This window comes from Geospiza fortis, unplaced genomic scaffold (genome assembly GCF_000277835.1).
Source record: "Geospiza fortis unplaced genomic scaffold, GeoFor_1.0 scaffold794, whole genome shotgun sequence".
Classification (NCBI taxonomy): Eukaryota; Metazoa; Chordata; class Aves; order Passeriformes; family Thraupidae; genus Geospiza; species Geospiza fortis.
The window spans coordinates 307,995-323,771 of record NW_005054601.1 but is presented as its reverse complement, the minus strand read 5'-3'; the positions used below and the strand labels follow the sequence as shown (position 1 = coordinate 323,771).

General features: G+C 39.5%; 1 protein-coding gene across 1 annotated transcript in view; it reads left to right on the top strand.

The window, feature by feature from the left end:
* The window catches only part of APC (APC regulator of WNT signaling pathway), a 93,765-nt gene extending 85,172 nt beyond the window's left edge, over positions 1–8,593 (top strand). Inside the window, 1 exon segment of the mRNA XM_031064533.1 lies at positions 2–8,593. Coding sequence (XP_030920393.1) covers positions 2–2,390 — 2,389 coding nt within the window. The 3' untranslated portion in view covers positions 2,391–8,593.
* The last annotated feature ends 7,184 nt before the right edge of the window (positions 8,594–15,777 follow it).

Genomic DNA, 15,777 nt, shown 5'->3' with positions numbered 1-15,777 from the left:
CTAAAAAGAAAAAGCCCTCAAGAATGAAGAGTGATGGTGAAAAAAATAATTCCAGAAACACAGGTGGTATACTAGCAGAAGATTTAACACTGGATTTAAGAGAGATACAGAGGCCAGATTCAGAACATGGTTTTTCACCTGATTCAGAAAACTTTGACTGGAAAGCTATACAAGAAGGTGCAAATTCTATAGTTAGTAGCTTGCATCAAGCTGCAGCTGCTGCATCACTGTCTAGACAAGCTTCATCAGACTCTGACTCTATCCTTTCATTAAAATCTGGTATTTCTCTAGGGTCACCATTTCATCTTACCCCAGACCAAGAAGAAAAACCTTTCACTAGTAATAAAGGTCCAAGAATTATTAAGCCAGGAGAGAAGAGTACACTGGAGTCTAAAAAAGTAGAATCAGAAAGCAGGGGAATCAAAGGAGGGAAGAAAGTGTATAAAAGTATGATCACAGGAAAAGCACGCTCTAATTCAGAAGTCTCAAGCTTGAAGCAACCACAACAGACAAGTGTGCCTTCAATTTCACGTGGTAGAACAATGATCCATATTCCAGGGGTTCGAAATAGTTCCTCAAGTACTAGCCCTGTTTCCAAAAAAGGACCCCCACTCAAAAACATGAATTCCAAGAGTCCCAGTGAAGGCCAAAGTTTGACTAGTTCTCCAAGAGGAGCCAAATCATCAGTGAAACCTGAGCCAGCTCCTGTGACTAGGCAGCCATCAGGGTTGAACCAGAGTGGATCAAGTAAAGGACCTTCTAGATCAGGATCTAGAGACTCCACTCCTTCCAGACCTCAACAGCAGCCATTAAGTAGGCCTCTGCAATCTCCTGGACGAAGCTCCATTTCCCCAGGAAGAAATGGTATCAGTCCTCCCAACAAACTGTCACAGTTGCCAAGAACATCGTCTCCTAGCACGGCTTCAACTAAATCCTCAAGTTCAGGTAGAATGTCGTACACACCACCCAGTAGGCAGATGAGCCAGCAAAACCTTACAAAGCAAACTGCCTTACCTAAGAGTACCAGTAGCATACCACGAAGTGAATCTGCTTCAAAGGGGTTAAACCAAACTCTTAGTACTGGTGGATCAAACAAAAAGACTGACCTATCCAGAATGCCATCCACAAAGTCTAGTGGAAGTGAATCTGACAGATCTGAGAGACCTGCTCTCGTTCGTCAGTCAACTTTCATTAAAGAGGCTCCGAGCCCTACTCTGAGACGGAAATTAGAAGAGTCAGCTTCATTTGAATCTCTGTCACCTTCCAGGCCAGATTCTCCCACAAGGTCCCAACTACAGACCCCAGTTTTAAGTCCTTCTCTTCCTGACATGTCTTTATCCACTCATTCACCTGCCCAGAGTAGTGGTTGGCGAAAAGTAGCCCCTAATCAGAGCCCTACCATAGAATATGATGGGAGACCATCAAAGCGTCATGACATAGCTCGTTCTCATTCTGAGAGTCCATCTAGGCTGCTGATCAACAGATCAGGAACGTGGAAGCGCGAGCACAGTAAGCATTCCTCATCACTTCCTCGTGTAAGCACTTGGCGGAGAACTGGAAGTTCCTCCTCAATTCTGTCAGCTTCTTCAGAATCCAGTGAAAAGGCAAAAAGTGAAGATGAAAAGCAGCATGGAGGTTCTCTCCCTGGACACAAGCAAAGTAAAGAAAGCCAAGCACCAGCAAAAGGTACTTGGAGAAAAATAAAAGAAAATGAAATTCCTCAGATAATGAATGATCCTCAGCATTCTTCTTCAGGTGCCGCAAATGGCTCTGATTCCAAAACCCTCATCTATCAGATGGCTCCAGCTGTCTCTAAGACAGAGGATGTGTGGGTGAGGATAGAGGACTGCCCAATTAACAACCCTCGGTCTGGAAGGTCCCCAACTGGAAATACTCCCCCTGTTATTGACAGTATTTCAGAGAAAGGGGGTATGAATGGTAAAGATCCTAAAGAGATTCAAGAAAAGCAAACCCCAGGGAATGGAGGTGGTCCTGTTCGTACCGTTGGCTTAGAAAACCGTCTGAACTCTTTCTTTCAGATAGACAGTCCAGACAAGAAAGGCACTGAAACAAAGCCTCTGCAGAATAATCCCGTTCCTGCACCAGAAATTAACGAAAGTACTGTTAGCGAGCGTACTCCATTCAGTTCCAGTAGCTCAAGCAAGCACAGCTCCCCCATCGGTGCTGTGGCAGCAAGGGTGACTCCTTTCAACTACAACCCGAGCCGCAGGAAGAGCAGCGTGGACAATAGCTCTGCTCGGCCCTCACAGATACCAACCCCGGTGAATAACAGCACCAAGAAACGTGACACCAAGTCTGAAAACACTGACTCCAGTGGAACACAAAGCCCTAAACGTCACTCTGGTTCTTACCTGGTAACTTCTGTTTAAGTGCAACAACAACAAAAAAAAACCTGATGTATTATATACAGCAGCTACTTAGAAACTTTGTTTCAAATGAAACAAAAAAAAATGGGGATTGATTTTTTGTTTGTTTGTTTGTTTTGTTTTTATTTGTTGTAAATAGCTTTGATTCCTGTTAGATGGTCCTTGTTCTGGAAGCCATATTTGATAGTATACTTTGTCTCCACTGGTGATATTTTGCAGGAATACCTGATTGACAGTTTGGAATAAAATTGCTAAAGCAAGTGTATTTGTACAGTATGTTTAACATGTATTCCCATGTTTAACATGCATCTCATCCCATTATCCTTTGAATATTGCTTGTCATTGAAATCATAGAATAGCACAATAGAAATTATACAGTCATATTGCTTTACCAATAATTTCTAGATTACAGACCAACTAAACTACATCAGGGAAGAATTGGTATTATTTATGCAAAAAAAAATATACTCATGTTTAGTATTTGTGAGTTCATCTAACCCAATAATTAATCATGTGGCTGTGAAATTCACAGTAATATGGTTTCCGCTGAACAAGCTTTCCTAGCCTGCTTTTCTGCATGAATGGAACTGATGGTTCATTTTATGAAGTAATGATTAACATTTCTGTGGTCACATAATGTGCATAGATAGTTATGGTGTAACAATTTACACTTTCTTTGTGCGCTGAAAAAGAAAAAAAAACAACAAAAAAACAACTGTGTAACTGTAAAACCTTGAACAAAATTATTTTACCTGAATTAGATTTTATCTTAAAGTAGGTAGAATTTTTTTGCTAAGCTGTAACTTGTTGTATATTCTGGTATTTGAGGTGAGATGGCTGCTCTTTTATTAATGAGACGTGGGTGATGTCTCAACAGAGACTAAAATGAACATTTCAGAATAAATTATTACTATATGTAAGTTGTGTGTGTTACTTCTGCATTACATAAAAATACAGGATTTTACTTTGAGATGTCACCATATAATGTGGTTGTATGCACTTAACACTTAAGGCCTGATTTAGGATAATCCTGCACCTCCAATATCTGTTCTTCCTTATCACTGGCAAATGGCTGTTGTAGGATGCTTTTAACATTTGCAGGATCAGGCCCTAGGTCTTCTGTAATATATTTGTAATTGAAACAGTTTCACACATCTCAGGTGCATAACAAGGCTAAAGGCAGGGTATTTCCAGTAGCCACGCAGTATAATTGTTCTCACGACTGCAAGCCTGAAACAATATTGTATCTATACAAATAATATTTGTAAAACAAAACATTTTTTGATTGGGGATATAATGTAGAATGTGAAATAATGACTATAAGATGAAATTTTGCTTCTATTTGCGCTCTGTGGGTTTTTTTTTTAATTTATTTATTTTTTAAAAAATTATGAAGGGAAAAATATCACAAGAATCCCATGGCAGCAAGAAATTTGTTACCATAGTAGAAAAAGAATTTTATGCAAAACATGACATTTGCTGCCTCAAGCCTTTTTGATGCAAATATAGATTCTGCTAGAACAATGCTGAAAAAAAAATAGATTTGTGCTTTAGAAATATAAATATACTCTGAGTTTAGATGAGGATTACTTCAAAGTAGTAACATGAGAGAACAGAACATTAACCATTCTGTGCATGTTTCAACAAACCATGAAATGAAATGGTATATCAGTTTCGTTGTATCTCAACTGGATTGTCTAAAGGTAGCTTTCTAAATAACTGATATGTCAGAATGCCCTGATTTCAGGAAGCCCTGTAATAGAGCAATTTACCTTTATGGTAGCTTTAACACAGTTGCAGAGTGTATCACTTCTGTGGCTTTTGTACTTCTGATACTGAAATGAATCAATTGAATTCATTATAAATCATGCACTGATTTAGGAACACAATCAAGACACTATCAGCAGACAGAAGTCACTTTATATAGAAGCCAGTACCAAAAATACCTATTTGGCAGAAGTGGTATCTTACTTGCTGTTTTGTTCTTTGCTTCCTGTCAGATTTTCTTAGAGACATGCCATGTTCCTGTATCATATCGTGAACCTGTTAAGAAGCAGCACTCCTCGTGTTAGCATTTGAAATATTTTGCATACAAGCATCTTCATTAAACTTCTAATATAAATGAATATTTAGTGTCCTTTTAAAGATGAGATAGAAACAGATTATGTCATGTGTTTAAAGTCAGGACTTCCTGCTGGAGTAGAATATGGAACTCCATCCTTGAGTTTTAAATGAAAGACCACTTTTGTTCTACATGTTTTGATTTTTTTCTTTTTTATCATTATTTTGTGCTGGGCTTTTAACAACTAATACAAAAATATACTACATAATCCAGAATAGTTGTTTAACACTGGCATTACATATTTGTCCTGTCAATTAAAGAATTAAAGGTGAACTCAGTCTCAGAAAAGAAATTCTGGTTTCAGGTCTGTTACTGAAAAACTACTGAAATCAGTTTTTTAATCAGAAGATAACGTGAAAATATAAATAACTGTATGCGTATCAAACACCAGAATGTCTTTGAAAATTATAGTGGCTTCTTGATATAGACTTGGGGATACTTCATGATCATTATAATTGGAAAGTTTCTCTTAGTATCCACTTAAGTAAACCTATATTTGTAGCAAAGACAAGCTAGAGAAACTTTCCAACTATAAGGGTAGTGATACACTAAAATATGCTTCCCATGGGAGTTGTTAAATTTCCATTATAGAAGTTTTAAGAAGAGGTTTATGAAACATCTCATAGGGATGGACTGTAGTATATTTCATATTGCCTGTGTGCAGAGATGGGTGATCTTTTGAAATCTCTTCCAGATCTACATTTCTCTGACTCTTTATCTAAAATACTTAGTATCCACTAAGAGCCTTTCAGAATATTTAAAGACATCCATGATGTTTGATTTATGATGGGGATAGAAAGTTATATTCTTTAAGCTTAACTAAAAAACAGATCCCAGAAGTATAAAATCAAAGTTACGAAAAATGGTTGCAATAAGTATATTTGGTCTTGGATTTTGTTAATGATGTCAGAGTCACAATAGTCAGATTTGATTTATGCTGCTAAAGATAACCTCTCGTTCCTTGGTTTTATTTGTATGAAGTTGCCACAGCAGGTAAGAGGACATTATTTATGTCAAGGCAAAACAAAGAATAGCAAGGAGCTAAGGAAACCAAGACTCAATTTACTGTTCTGGGATGCACTGCCTTTCTTTCTACCAATTTTGGTAGAATTTTTTGTGATTTATGCTCAGACCTTTATTTGTCCTTGAATTAGCTTATCGTATCTAGTGCATACCAAACTTAAACATCAGTTTATACTGAAAAATAACTCATAAAGCTCATTTCAGACTGTCTTCTAGCTTTGTCCTCTTGGTGTGAAAAGCAGAGATCTGACCACCCCACAATTTGTAATTAGTTCACTTTTTAAAATGTGCTTCCATTTTAGTTTCTTGCAGTGTGCTACAGTTAAGGTTACTGCTCAATTTCTGTATAAGCTCTTCTGACTAAATATTGCAGTCTTTAAAGGGGAATTAATCTATTTCTATTTTTCATGTGCAGTTCTCTATTGAGAGTATTTTCTCCTGAAAGATTAAAGATAATACAGCTCTGTCAGATATGACAGCTTAAAAATTGAAAGCCTTGCCATGGTTTCCAGATGAGACTGGAGTATTATTTCAAGTAAGATTTGGCTGCAGAATACAAGCATAGTTTATGCTATAAATGTCAGTGAGCTGCAGTATTCTTCAACATTGACAAATACCTTTGATGGCTTTGGGAAGTTAGCTGCACTGTCTTTGGTAAAGGAGGAGGGAGATAAAAGGGACAGTTTCAGAGTGAGTCATGTTGTCCTAGGGATGTACTTTCCTTTTTTCCTCAGTAAATTACATAAGCTGTACCAGAGAGAGAACATCTTATGCACAAATTAATGAGGCATTATTTTGAAGTATACCAGTAGACCACAAAACTGCATAACCTTTGCCTGATAATCTGAAAACTGAATTATTTGATGTCTACTTTGGAGTACTTCATAGCTGTCCATCCCCTTGATCCCCTTAACAGAAGTTGATATTACCAACAAAGATAACTGTGTTAGCTTCCTCTTTCTTCTTAAGGATAACAATCCATACTATTTCTAGAACTGAAGAAATAGCATGTGCTGTTCAAAGAAGCTTTCTTCTGCAGTCCATGCTTCTGGCTATAACTCCTGGCTCTTACATGACTATTCACTTGCTCACCTCTTACCTTCTCCCCTAATGGGGTTAGTAGGATTAGTGCTGCTTGGACACGCTGAATTTGGTCAGTGCATAGTTGGACAAGAGCCACCTGAGCCAGCAAAAAAGTAAATAAAACAGCTAGGGCTGGTTGAAAGAGGTTGGGATAGTTTACTTTATAGGAGGTCACTGGATTGAGCCATTACAGGCAATTTTAAGCCTATGTGCCAAGTTTCAGACCTTCACCCATTTTGACACAGCAAAAGCAAATTGAAGTTGGGTTTTTTGGGTTTTTTTTTGGTTTGGGTTTTTGGGGTTTTTTGAATTTTTGCCTAATGGCCTCTAGTGCTTTGCATTTAAGTACCTTATATTCGGGTAAATCCTCAATCCTGAAATTCTGACAACTTAACTTCAGAAGTATTACATCAGTATATGGATGTGGAAAAAATACATTTCTTCATCAAAAATCCCCCCCCTTCAAAAAAAAAAAAAAAAGTCTACCACATGTAAACTTCTGGGAGACTTGTTTTAGATTTGCAATATTAAATTCAATGCAGTAAATCAGTAAATCCTTCCAGTGAAGAGATTTATTGCAACTATTGCTTTCCTAGAAGAGGCTTGAAGAGGGAGATAACATCTCCCTGTCTTAATGAGGTCAGTATTGTAGGGATGATCTGGAAAATGTTTAGGTGGACTCTTCTTACAAGGAAGTTGTACAGTTACTACAGTTACTAGATGTCTCCCAAATGTCTTTCCCATCTAGCTTTGATGAAATAGTACAAACAGCTATAAGAGCATCACTAAAAATCACGTACAGACTTCCACCTAAATATAACTTCCTACATCTACTGTAATGCCTTGCAAAGTTGGATCCACCTGTGTGACAGCTTTGTTCTTGATGAGATGTGTGTTTTGGATGAAGCTGTGAATCAGAAGTGAAGTGTCAGTTAATGTAAAGCATGACTTTCTCCATATGTTTAAACTCTGAGGACCTTTTTGATACCAAATTACCCAAGTGTATTCGCTCTCTGGTTCCACAGCCATCTCCTTTGCACTTTGACATTTAACCAGAAGAGATGCCCGCTTTTAATTTCATTTCAGATCACATGTAGAAATAAGATTCCTGCATCATAGCTTCCTATATGCAGAATAACAGTTTGTATCTGTAAATGTGTTTATAGAGAATGTTACGTAGCTAAGGTTGAGTTTTTAGTCAGAATGGTAAGTTAACTGCTTACGTGTGTTGTCTTTGGTCACATATTGGAAGTGCAAGGGAATGTGGTGTGGTGCTTTAAGAGTTCACAACATAATTAATGCAGGTGTCAATTAACTTGTGATGCCAAAATGAATTTTCTGCTGTGAAGTTTCAGTTTACCAGATATGCTGTTTACTTACTCTAAGATTGGGGAACACCTCCCTAGTAGTTTTGCAAATTACCTTTCTTAGGAAATTTCCACACAGTTACAGGCTTATGTATTAGTGAATTTCTGACACTTCAAGATTTAAAGAAATTATTCAAATGTTGCTGTTTGTGAAAACATCCTTTGCTTGAGTGGCTGTAGAATTGCAATTAGAATATCAGGAAGGTGTAGAGGGAGCTAGTTCCCTCAGTAAAATGCACTTCTGTGCAAAGCTCAAGCCATACATACAAACACAGTATATCTAATGCCATCCTTTCTGGTAGGATCTAACATGAATAAAGCTTGTGCTGGTTCTCTGCAAGTAAACTGTCATCCTGTGAGATCAGATTAATTTGCCCACCTGTAAGTGTTGTTTCTCTTGAACAAACTCGGCCCACAATTATCTTTCCTTCAATTTTGTTGTTTGCTTCTGCCTGAGATGCATTACTGTTTATATCCTAACTCTGTAATTAATTCTTTCTTCAATTATTCTAATGTATTTTGTTTCACAGTATACTTATTCTGAATTTAGTCTTGCTATGCATAATTTATTTATTACTTGCAGTGTTACATAAAATTTCCTCCTGATTGCACCTTGTCAGAGTGGAATTGTTTTCTTGGCTACTACTGAAAGTTAGGTGTCTGTCCACTATGTTAGAAATATGATTTCATTTAAAAAGGTATTTGTTGTTAAGACACTTCAATAATTCAGTATATCAGAACAAATGCTCTAAAAAAACCCCATGCATTTTCATTTTAGAGATACTTGCATTTCAGATAAATAAGAGGAAAAAAGAACCTTGAAAACCTGGTTCATCTGTAGAGTTCTTGTTCTCTTCCATGTTTCACCTTAGAAGGAACTGCACAAAACAGAATCTAGTTCTGACACAATATAATTCCATAATCCCTCTATTACTTACCAAAGTTGCACAAGGCTTATTTCATTATGACTCATAAGCATAGCAGAGACTAATTTAAAAAGTCTTTTTTTCCTGTAAAGAATGAATTCTTTAGTCCCTGATTAGACTATTAAGGGGCCTAAGTTGATTAATTACCAACACACATACACATATATATTTATATTTGCATACATATTTTACACTCCCCTATTCACTTTAGACTTTCACAAAAGTATTTAAACTCAAAAAGGGCATTATTGCTGATTACTAAGATTCCTTGTTTTCTAATAGTTGTACCACTTTTTCATATTGAGTTCTAATTTCTGGACTGATTTTCAAGTTGTTCTAGAAAAAAAATGCACTTAAGTCTTTGTTTATATGCAGAAAAGAAAATTGCTTTGCCAGAAATTCAAATGTTTTATTAAAATAACATTTTTAAAAGCATTGTAATTATCACCTGCAATTTAAAATCAGTGGGGATCATGAAAACAAGGAGACTTTGAGTGATTATTGTATTAAATACAAATGAAGGTAGGCTAAGCCTAATTCTGCCCTTTTTTCTCTAACAGTCCTCTGCAAAAAGCACATTGGTAGAAGGGAAGGACTTGTGCATCTTACCTGACTATTGCTAAGGTCTGGGATGGCACACATTCACACTGGAACGGTGGAAGAACACACAAATAGATGTAAAAGTTAAACCATAAAATGACTTGTAAGAAAACTCCCAATTTTTATTATTTTTGTAGTCATATTTTGTTATTCCATTGGATGATGAAAAGGAATTGGCATCCTTTTTTTCCTACTACACTGAGCAGCTGAACAGCTGTGATGGAGTATTTGACACTTTTAAGTGTTTTACGTGGCATTGTTTAACCACAGTTGGCAATCAAACACTACCCAGCCACTCGCTCCCCTCCTGTGGGATGGGGGAGACAATCAGAAGAGTAAAAATGAGAAGACTAGATTCAGATAAAGACAGTTGAATCAACAGAAAAATAAGAAAATTATGATGATGATGATGATGATAATAATAATAACAGAGAATCTACAAAACAAGTCAGTCACAATACATTTGCTTACCACTTGCTGACTGATTCCTAGGCAATCCCTGAGCATGGGCCTCCAGCCCACTTTCTCCACAGGTATATCCTCAGCATGATGCCATAAGGTCTGGAACTATCGTTTTGGCTGGTTTATGTGTCCCCCCCTCAACTTCTTGTGCCACTCAGCTCTCTTCCTGGCAAGGCATGAGAAACTTACTCTAGCAACAAAAACATCAGTGCATTTTCAACATTCTCATACTAAATTTAAAACACAGTACTATACTACTTACTAGAAAGAAAATTAAGTATCCCAGCCAAAACCAGAACATCAATCATTTGGACTTGTTAGAAGTCAAAATCTAGCTGAAGTGAAAGCTATGAATTCAGAGCAAATCCTGTATTACTGTATCACACAGAGATGACTGATGGTTTCTTTTGATCTTGGAAGCTGGCTGTACACAGCTGTGAATTTACACAGCTGTCAGCTGCTTTACAAAGCTAAAACAGAAGGATAAAGGATGGGTGTAAAACCGAGCTCCATACTTAAGAGATACAGCCTTTGCAATCAGAAGGAATGAGAGATGGGTAGAAATACAAGGTTTTCCACTTTGCCAGTTCCATTGTGGCCAGCTAATAGGGATTTGGATAGAATTTTGGCATTGTGGTGCCCAGCATTATCCTCAGGATCTCAGTGAAACACTGTATATATTGTTTGCTGTACATTAATTCATGCAAGTCAAGGTTTGGGTCTAGGTGACATAATCCAAAAGACTTTTAGGTCCAAACACCATACAAGTAAGGCTGGTTGTTTCAAGGCCACTTTTCGGCTGCTCTTGGTGGTGCAGCTCTTTCACAGATTGAAACATTTAAGCCTCAAGTGGCTTTAGAACATCCAACACTGCTTAAACAAGCTATTGACATTTATAGTCCTCTGCCACTGAGATGAACAGAAGTGGTGCTTCTGCTGATTCATAAAGAATGTTTGGTGTTGGTGTTCTCTGTATGGGCATGAGGTAGTGCCTCTATCTTCTGATAACACTTATGTAGCAGACAGGGTTCTGGATCATTAAAACCGAAAGGCAGTCTGTGGATTTAAAATCACAGAATCACAGAATGGCTTGAGTAGGAAAGGGACCTTATAAATCATCCAGTTCTGGGCTGAAACTCTGCCATGAGTAAGGGCACCCCTTGCTTTGGGAAAATGGTGCATACAGTCTTGTAAAAGTGGCAATTAGTGGTTAATTCTGCATGTTGAAGTCTCATGGTAAGTAAATACCAGCAAAATGAAACTAAATGAAAGACAGCATCATTTTCTCTCTATGCTGTTGAAAATTTACTGTTGGACAGACCTGCCAGTAACATCCAACTTGAGTCACAATTCATGAAGCATTTTTCACAAAGTTTTGTGGTTTTTTTCCCACCCTTATATTTTACTTAAAAATATCCTTCTGGAATTCTCATTTAGAAAACTCTGAAGCAAATCCTTCCCATGGTGCTCCCTTCCCTTCAGTGACCATTGAACAAATCAAGATTTCCCTCTGCATCCCTGTTCTGTTTTATCTGCACTCCACTACAGAGCTGTTCCACCAATCTAAGTGAAAATCTGCCTTCTCCTGAATAACTTCACTAGTCCTATTATTATATAGGTATTTTTAGCATGTTTAGACTGTGGAGCGTAGCCTCAAGTGAGAAGAAACTGAACATGGATGCAATGTCTGAATAAGAAAGTGTATGTGACGCTTCCAGTAAAATTCTGTGTCACATACAAACTGTGTCACTTCAAATCATCTCCATTTCCTTGGGCTCCCACTTCCAGTCAGGGCATTTGCATTCAGCCCAGGTGAATTGCAGCAATCTATCACAACCACTTTGAATTGCTATTTCGTATTTGTAAAGGGCTCTTGTTGCTGGATAGTTTTGTTTGGGAAGGGTTTTCTTTGAGGTTTGAGGGTATCTTTTTTTTGTTTTTGTTGTTTTTTGGGGGTTTGTTTTGTTTTGTTTTGTTTTTTTGTTTGTGGTGTTGTTGTTGTTGTTGTTTGGGTTTTTGTGTGTGTGTGTTTGTGGTTTTTTTGTTTTGTTTTGTTATTTTTCTTCCCCAAAAGCCATTAACAGTAAAAACAGAGTCTCAATCAGGACACCTGACTTGCTTGTGACAGTGTATACAGAGACAGAATTCTCTGCTTTAGGGTTTTATAGTGTAATTTTCATTCCCTGCCCCTTCCCTCCCACTGCATTGGCCACAGACACAGGAATAACCTCAGCAAGTGATACACAGCTTTCCAAGACCAGTATCCCTGCTACTGCTCTCCAAAGGCATTAGCTGCCGTCTTGATGTTTTGCTGCAGATGTGTACAAGTTCTATCCTCACCAGCAATTGTAGCTTCTCTTCATACTGCTTTAAATTGTTTAAAATCTGTCAGGTGCTGAGTGCTCTATTCCATTTCTGAGTCCAGGGCCAGCAGATACTTGGGAAATGCATGCAGCTACAGCGTGCCTGAGCTGGAATGCTTTGTGACCTACTTCTGTCTCTGAACTCCTCAGGCTGGAAATATGCAGAATTTAATTCTGAAATGTATTTCTTATGGCACTAGAACAAATGCAGTGATTGGATGCCATATACTCAGTGAAGCCATTCTACAGTGATGATGGGGATTAAACTGATATGTCTCTACTCACTGCTTCATTTTAGGCATCCTGATTTCAAGACATTGTGAATTCTAGCACCTATAAAGGAGACTGGTAAGTAATAAGAAGATCTGCAGAAAAAAACCCCATGCTTCCCCTGTGTGGTCAGTTAGCTTGCCATGTGATTCAGTCTGTAATTCCACTAACTCCATTTCTGACAACTTTTTAATTATTTTTCCATCTGAAAAAGATGTGGAAAATAATTTTTGTCTTTGCACCCTATTTCACAAATGCTGACACATGCTATGTGTTTTTCACAACACTAAATTTAACTATTCTTTTCCAAGATAAGCCATTAATATGTTGGTATTTAAAAGCTACATGAATTTGAAGAAATAAAAAACGTGCAACTGTCAAATAATACAACATTAAAATACACAAACCCTTTTTCATGCTGTCTATTTGGTGGACTGGCTGAGGGCAATCTTAATAAGCAACGACGGTACTCACAAACTGCAGCTGTGCTAGCTGTGCTCACTGCCTTTAACAAACTATCACAGCACTGTTTCTCCAGGAGATGCACCAGAGCAGATTTCACCAAGGAGATTGCTTTACAATCTGAGAGACTAAAACCACTATAGAAATCTAAGGGAATAGTATGGAGTAAATTTTAGTATTTTTTCATTAAGTTTTATGCTATTTTTGAATTTCAAAAAATGAAGCTGTGGCAATGCCGAATAAATATTTCTTAGCATTACTTCCTAAAAGATTAGATTTGATTGTTCTTTGATTCAAACCCTGCTAGAGCACTGTCCTGCAGAGAGAGATTTATGTTTATATGCTTTTGGTGGGTTCAGAGCTCTGTAACCCAGCAAAAAAGGGCAATGCATGGGTTGCTCAAACCAAATGGCAGTAATGAGGTGTAGGATGACCACGTTTCATGCAATAGTCAGATCATGAATGTGCCCTGCACACTTCATGCCTGCACAGAGACAATGAATATATTGTACCTGGTTTGTCCACATCCACCCTGTGCACACACTATGCACTAACACCCCTCTCCTCCCTGGCAGCCCACATCTGTCATGCTAAAAGCAGGTGACAGCAGCTGACAGAAGAAACTTATGCCCATGTTGGCTGATGCATAGATTTAAGCAATGACAACCTGGACAACAGGGCAACTCCCAAGGTAATGGCAGCTCTTGACACCTCTTAGGTGGTAGGGATCTCAATAAAAAGTCATTCAACAGAAAGACAAGTGAGTGCAAGGAATGGAGATTTAAAATAAAAACACTGTGCAAAGAAAAGCAGAGGAAATCCATTATCAAGCTACTGCTAACAAGATGAGAACGCTTTGTTGCTAAGCAACAAAATATCTAAGTAATTACTTGTAAATGTATTACCTCTTAGAAAGCTACACTTTCCTCTGTATCAGTCAGTTTCAAGGTAATCTGGAGATAACCCTCAAAAAACCTGTCTTTAGCACTGAACAAGTATTGCAAAAACTTCCTTCATAACCAGCACACCTCATTTACATAACCTTGTTTTTGAGCCGGGGAGCTTGTTGAGTCATGTTTGTGAGGAGCTGCCAAGTCGCTGAGCTGGTCCCAGAGAGCTGCAGTCACACTTCCAAGAGCTGCTTGCTCCTGCTGATGCGACACAGTTGTGCTGCTCATGTTTGCTGCAGTACTTTGTGCAGTGCATTCATTCTGACAGAATGAGAGCAAAGACTGAAGACAACAAACTCCTCATCATTCAAAAACCTGAATAGACAATAACTTTTAAATCTGTGACACCCTGATTCCTTCTGAAGCTTCTCTGTAACTCTTAACTCTTCCAAGTTTTCATGAATGGTACTTGCAGTTCTCCCCTGGGGAAACCACTGTGTTGCACTTGGGTCTTAACATTCCCTCTTCCATATTTCATTGCCAGCTGGATATGTTGGTGGAGCAGAAAAATTGAAAAAGACACCGCCACAGATAAATACTGAATAGATACCTTCAGTTCTTTGTCCTGGTACATTGCTGCTGTATGAAGAGTGCACAAAATATGATGTGAAATTCACAGGGTGACTGAATGGTTGAGGCTGGCAGGGCCCTCTGGCTGTCATCTGGTCCAACCACTGCTCCAGCAGGGCCACCAAGAGCTGGTAGTCCAGGATCACTCCCACGTGGTTTTTCAGTATCTCCAAGGATGGAGACACCGCCACCTTTCTGGGCAGCCTGTGCCAGTGGTCGGTCACCCTCAGAGGGAAAAGGAGTTTCCTGATGTTCAGAGGGAACTTCCTGTGTTTCAGTGTGTGCCCATCACCTCTGGTGCTGTCACTGGGCTCCCCTGGAAAGAGCCTGGATCCATCCTCCCTGCTGCCTCCCTGCAGGAGTTTATGTACATCGGTGAGACCTCCTGAGCCTTTTCTTCTCCAGGATGAGCTGTTCTGGTCCCTCTATGGCCTCGGTGACCAATCACTGCACTCCCTCCATTGTGTCCGTGTCTGTCTTGTCCTGGGGAGCCCAGTGCTGGGCCCGGCACTCCCGGTGTGGCCTCCCCAGTGCCAAGGGGCAGCATCACCTCCCCTACCCTGCTGGCAGCGCTTCTCATGGTGCAGCCCAGACACCACTGGCCTTGTCATAGCGGTGTCAACAGGCACACATCGGTCCAGCAGGAGCCCCGGGGCCTTTCCTGACAAACCGCTTCCCACGGGGCATTTCCCGCCCGTGCTGGCGCTCGGGCCTGTTCTCAGCTGCAGCACTTGGTTCTTCCCATGCTGAACTCTGAGGCTCCTGTCAGCCCCTTTCTCCAGCCTGTCCCGGTCCCTGTGGATAGCACCACCACCCTGTGGTGTATCAGCACCCCCTCACGGCTCGGTGCCACCAGCAAGGGTGACACTGCTGTGTCACCATCGCTGAGGGGGCGCCTGCCCCTCACCCACAGCCGTAGTGAAGGTGCGACATAGGACTGGACGCACTACTGACCCCGTAGTTTTTCCCTTAAGCTTTTGCCTGTTTTTCTCGTGTAATTGTACAGGAAGCTGTGGTAATACCAAATAAACATTTCCCGGCATTTCTTAGATAAACCGGTCTTTGATTCAAACACCGCTAGCGCTCGGTGAGTGAAGGACACCACACGGCGGCGTGGCGCCCTCCGAACACACTCTGCGTCGCCCACCTCCCCCCTCTGGGCTCGTATTTCCCTGGCGCCCGCAACCCCATT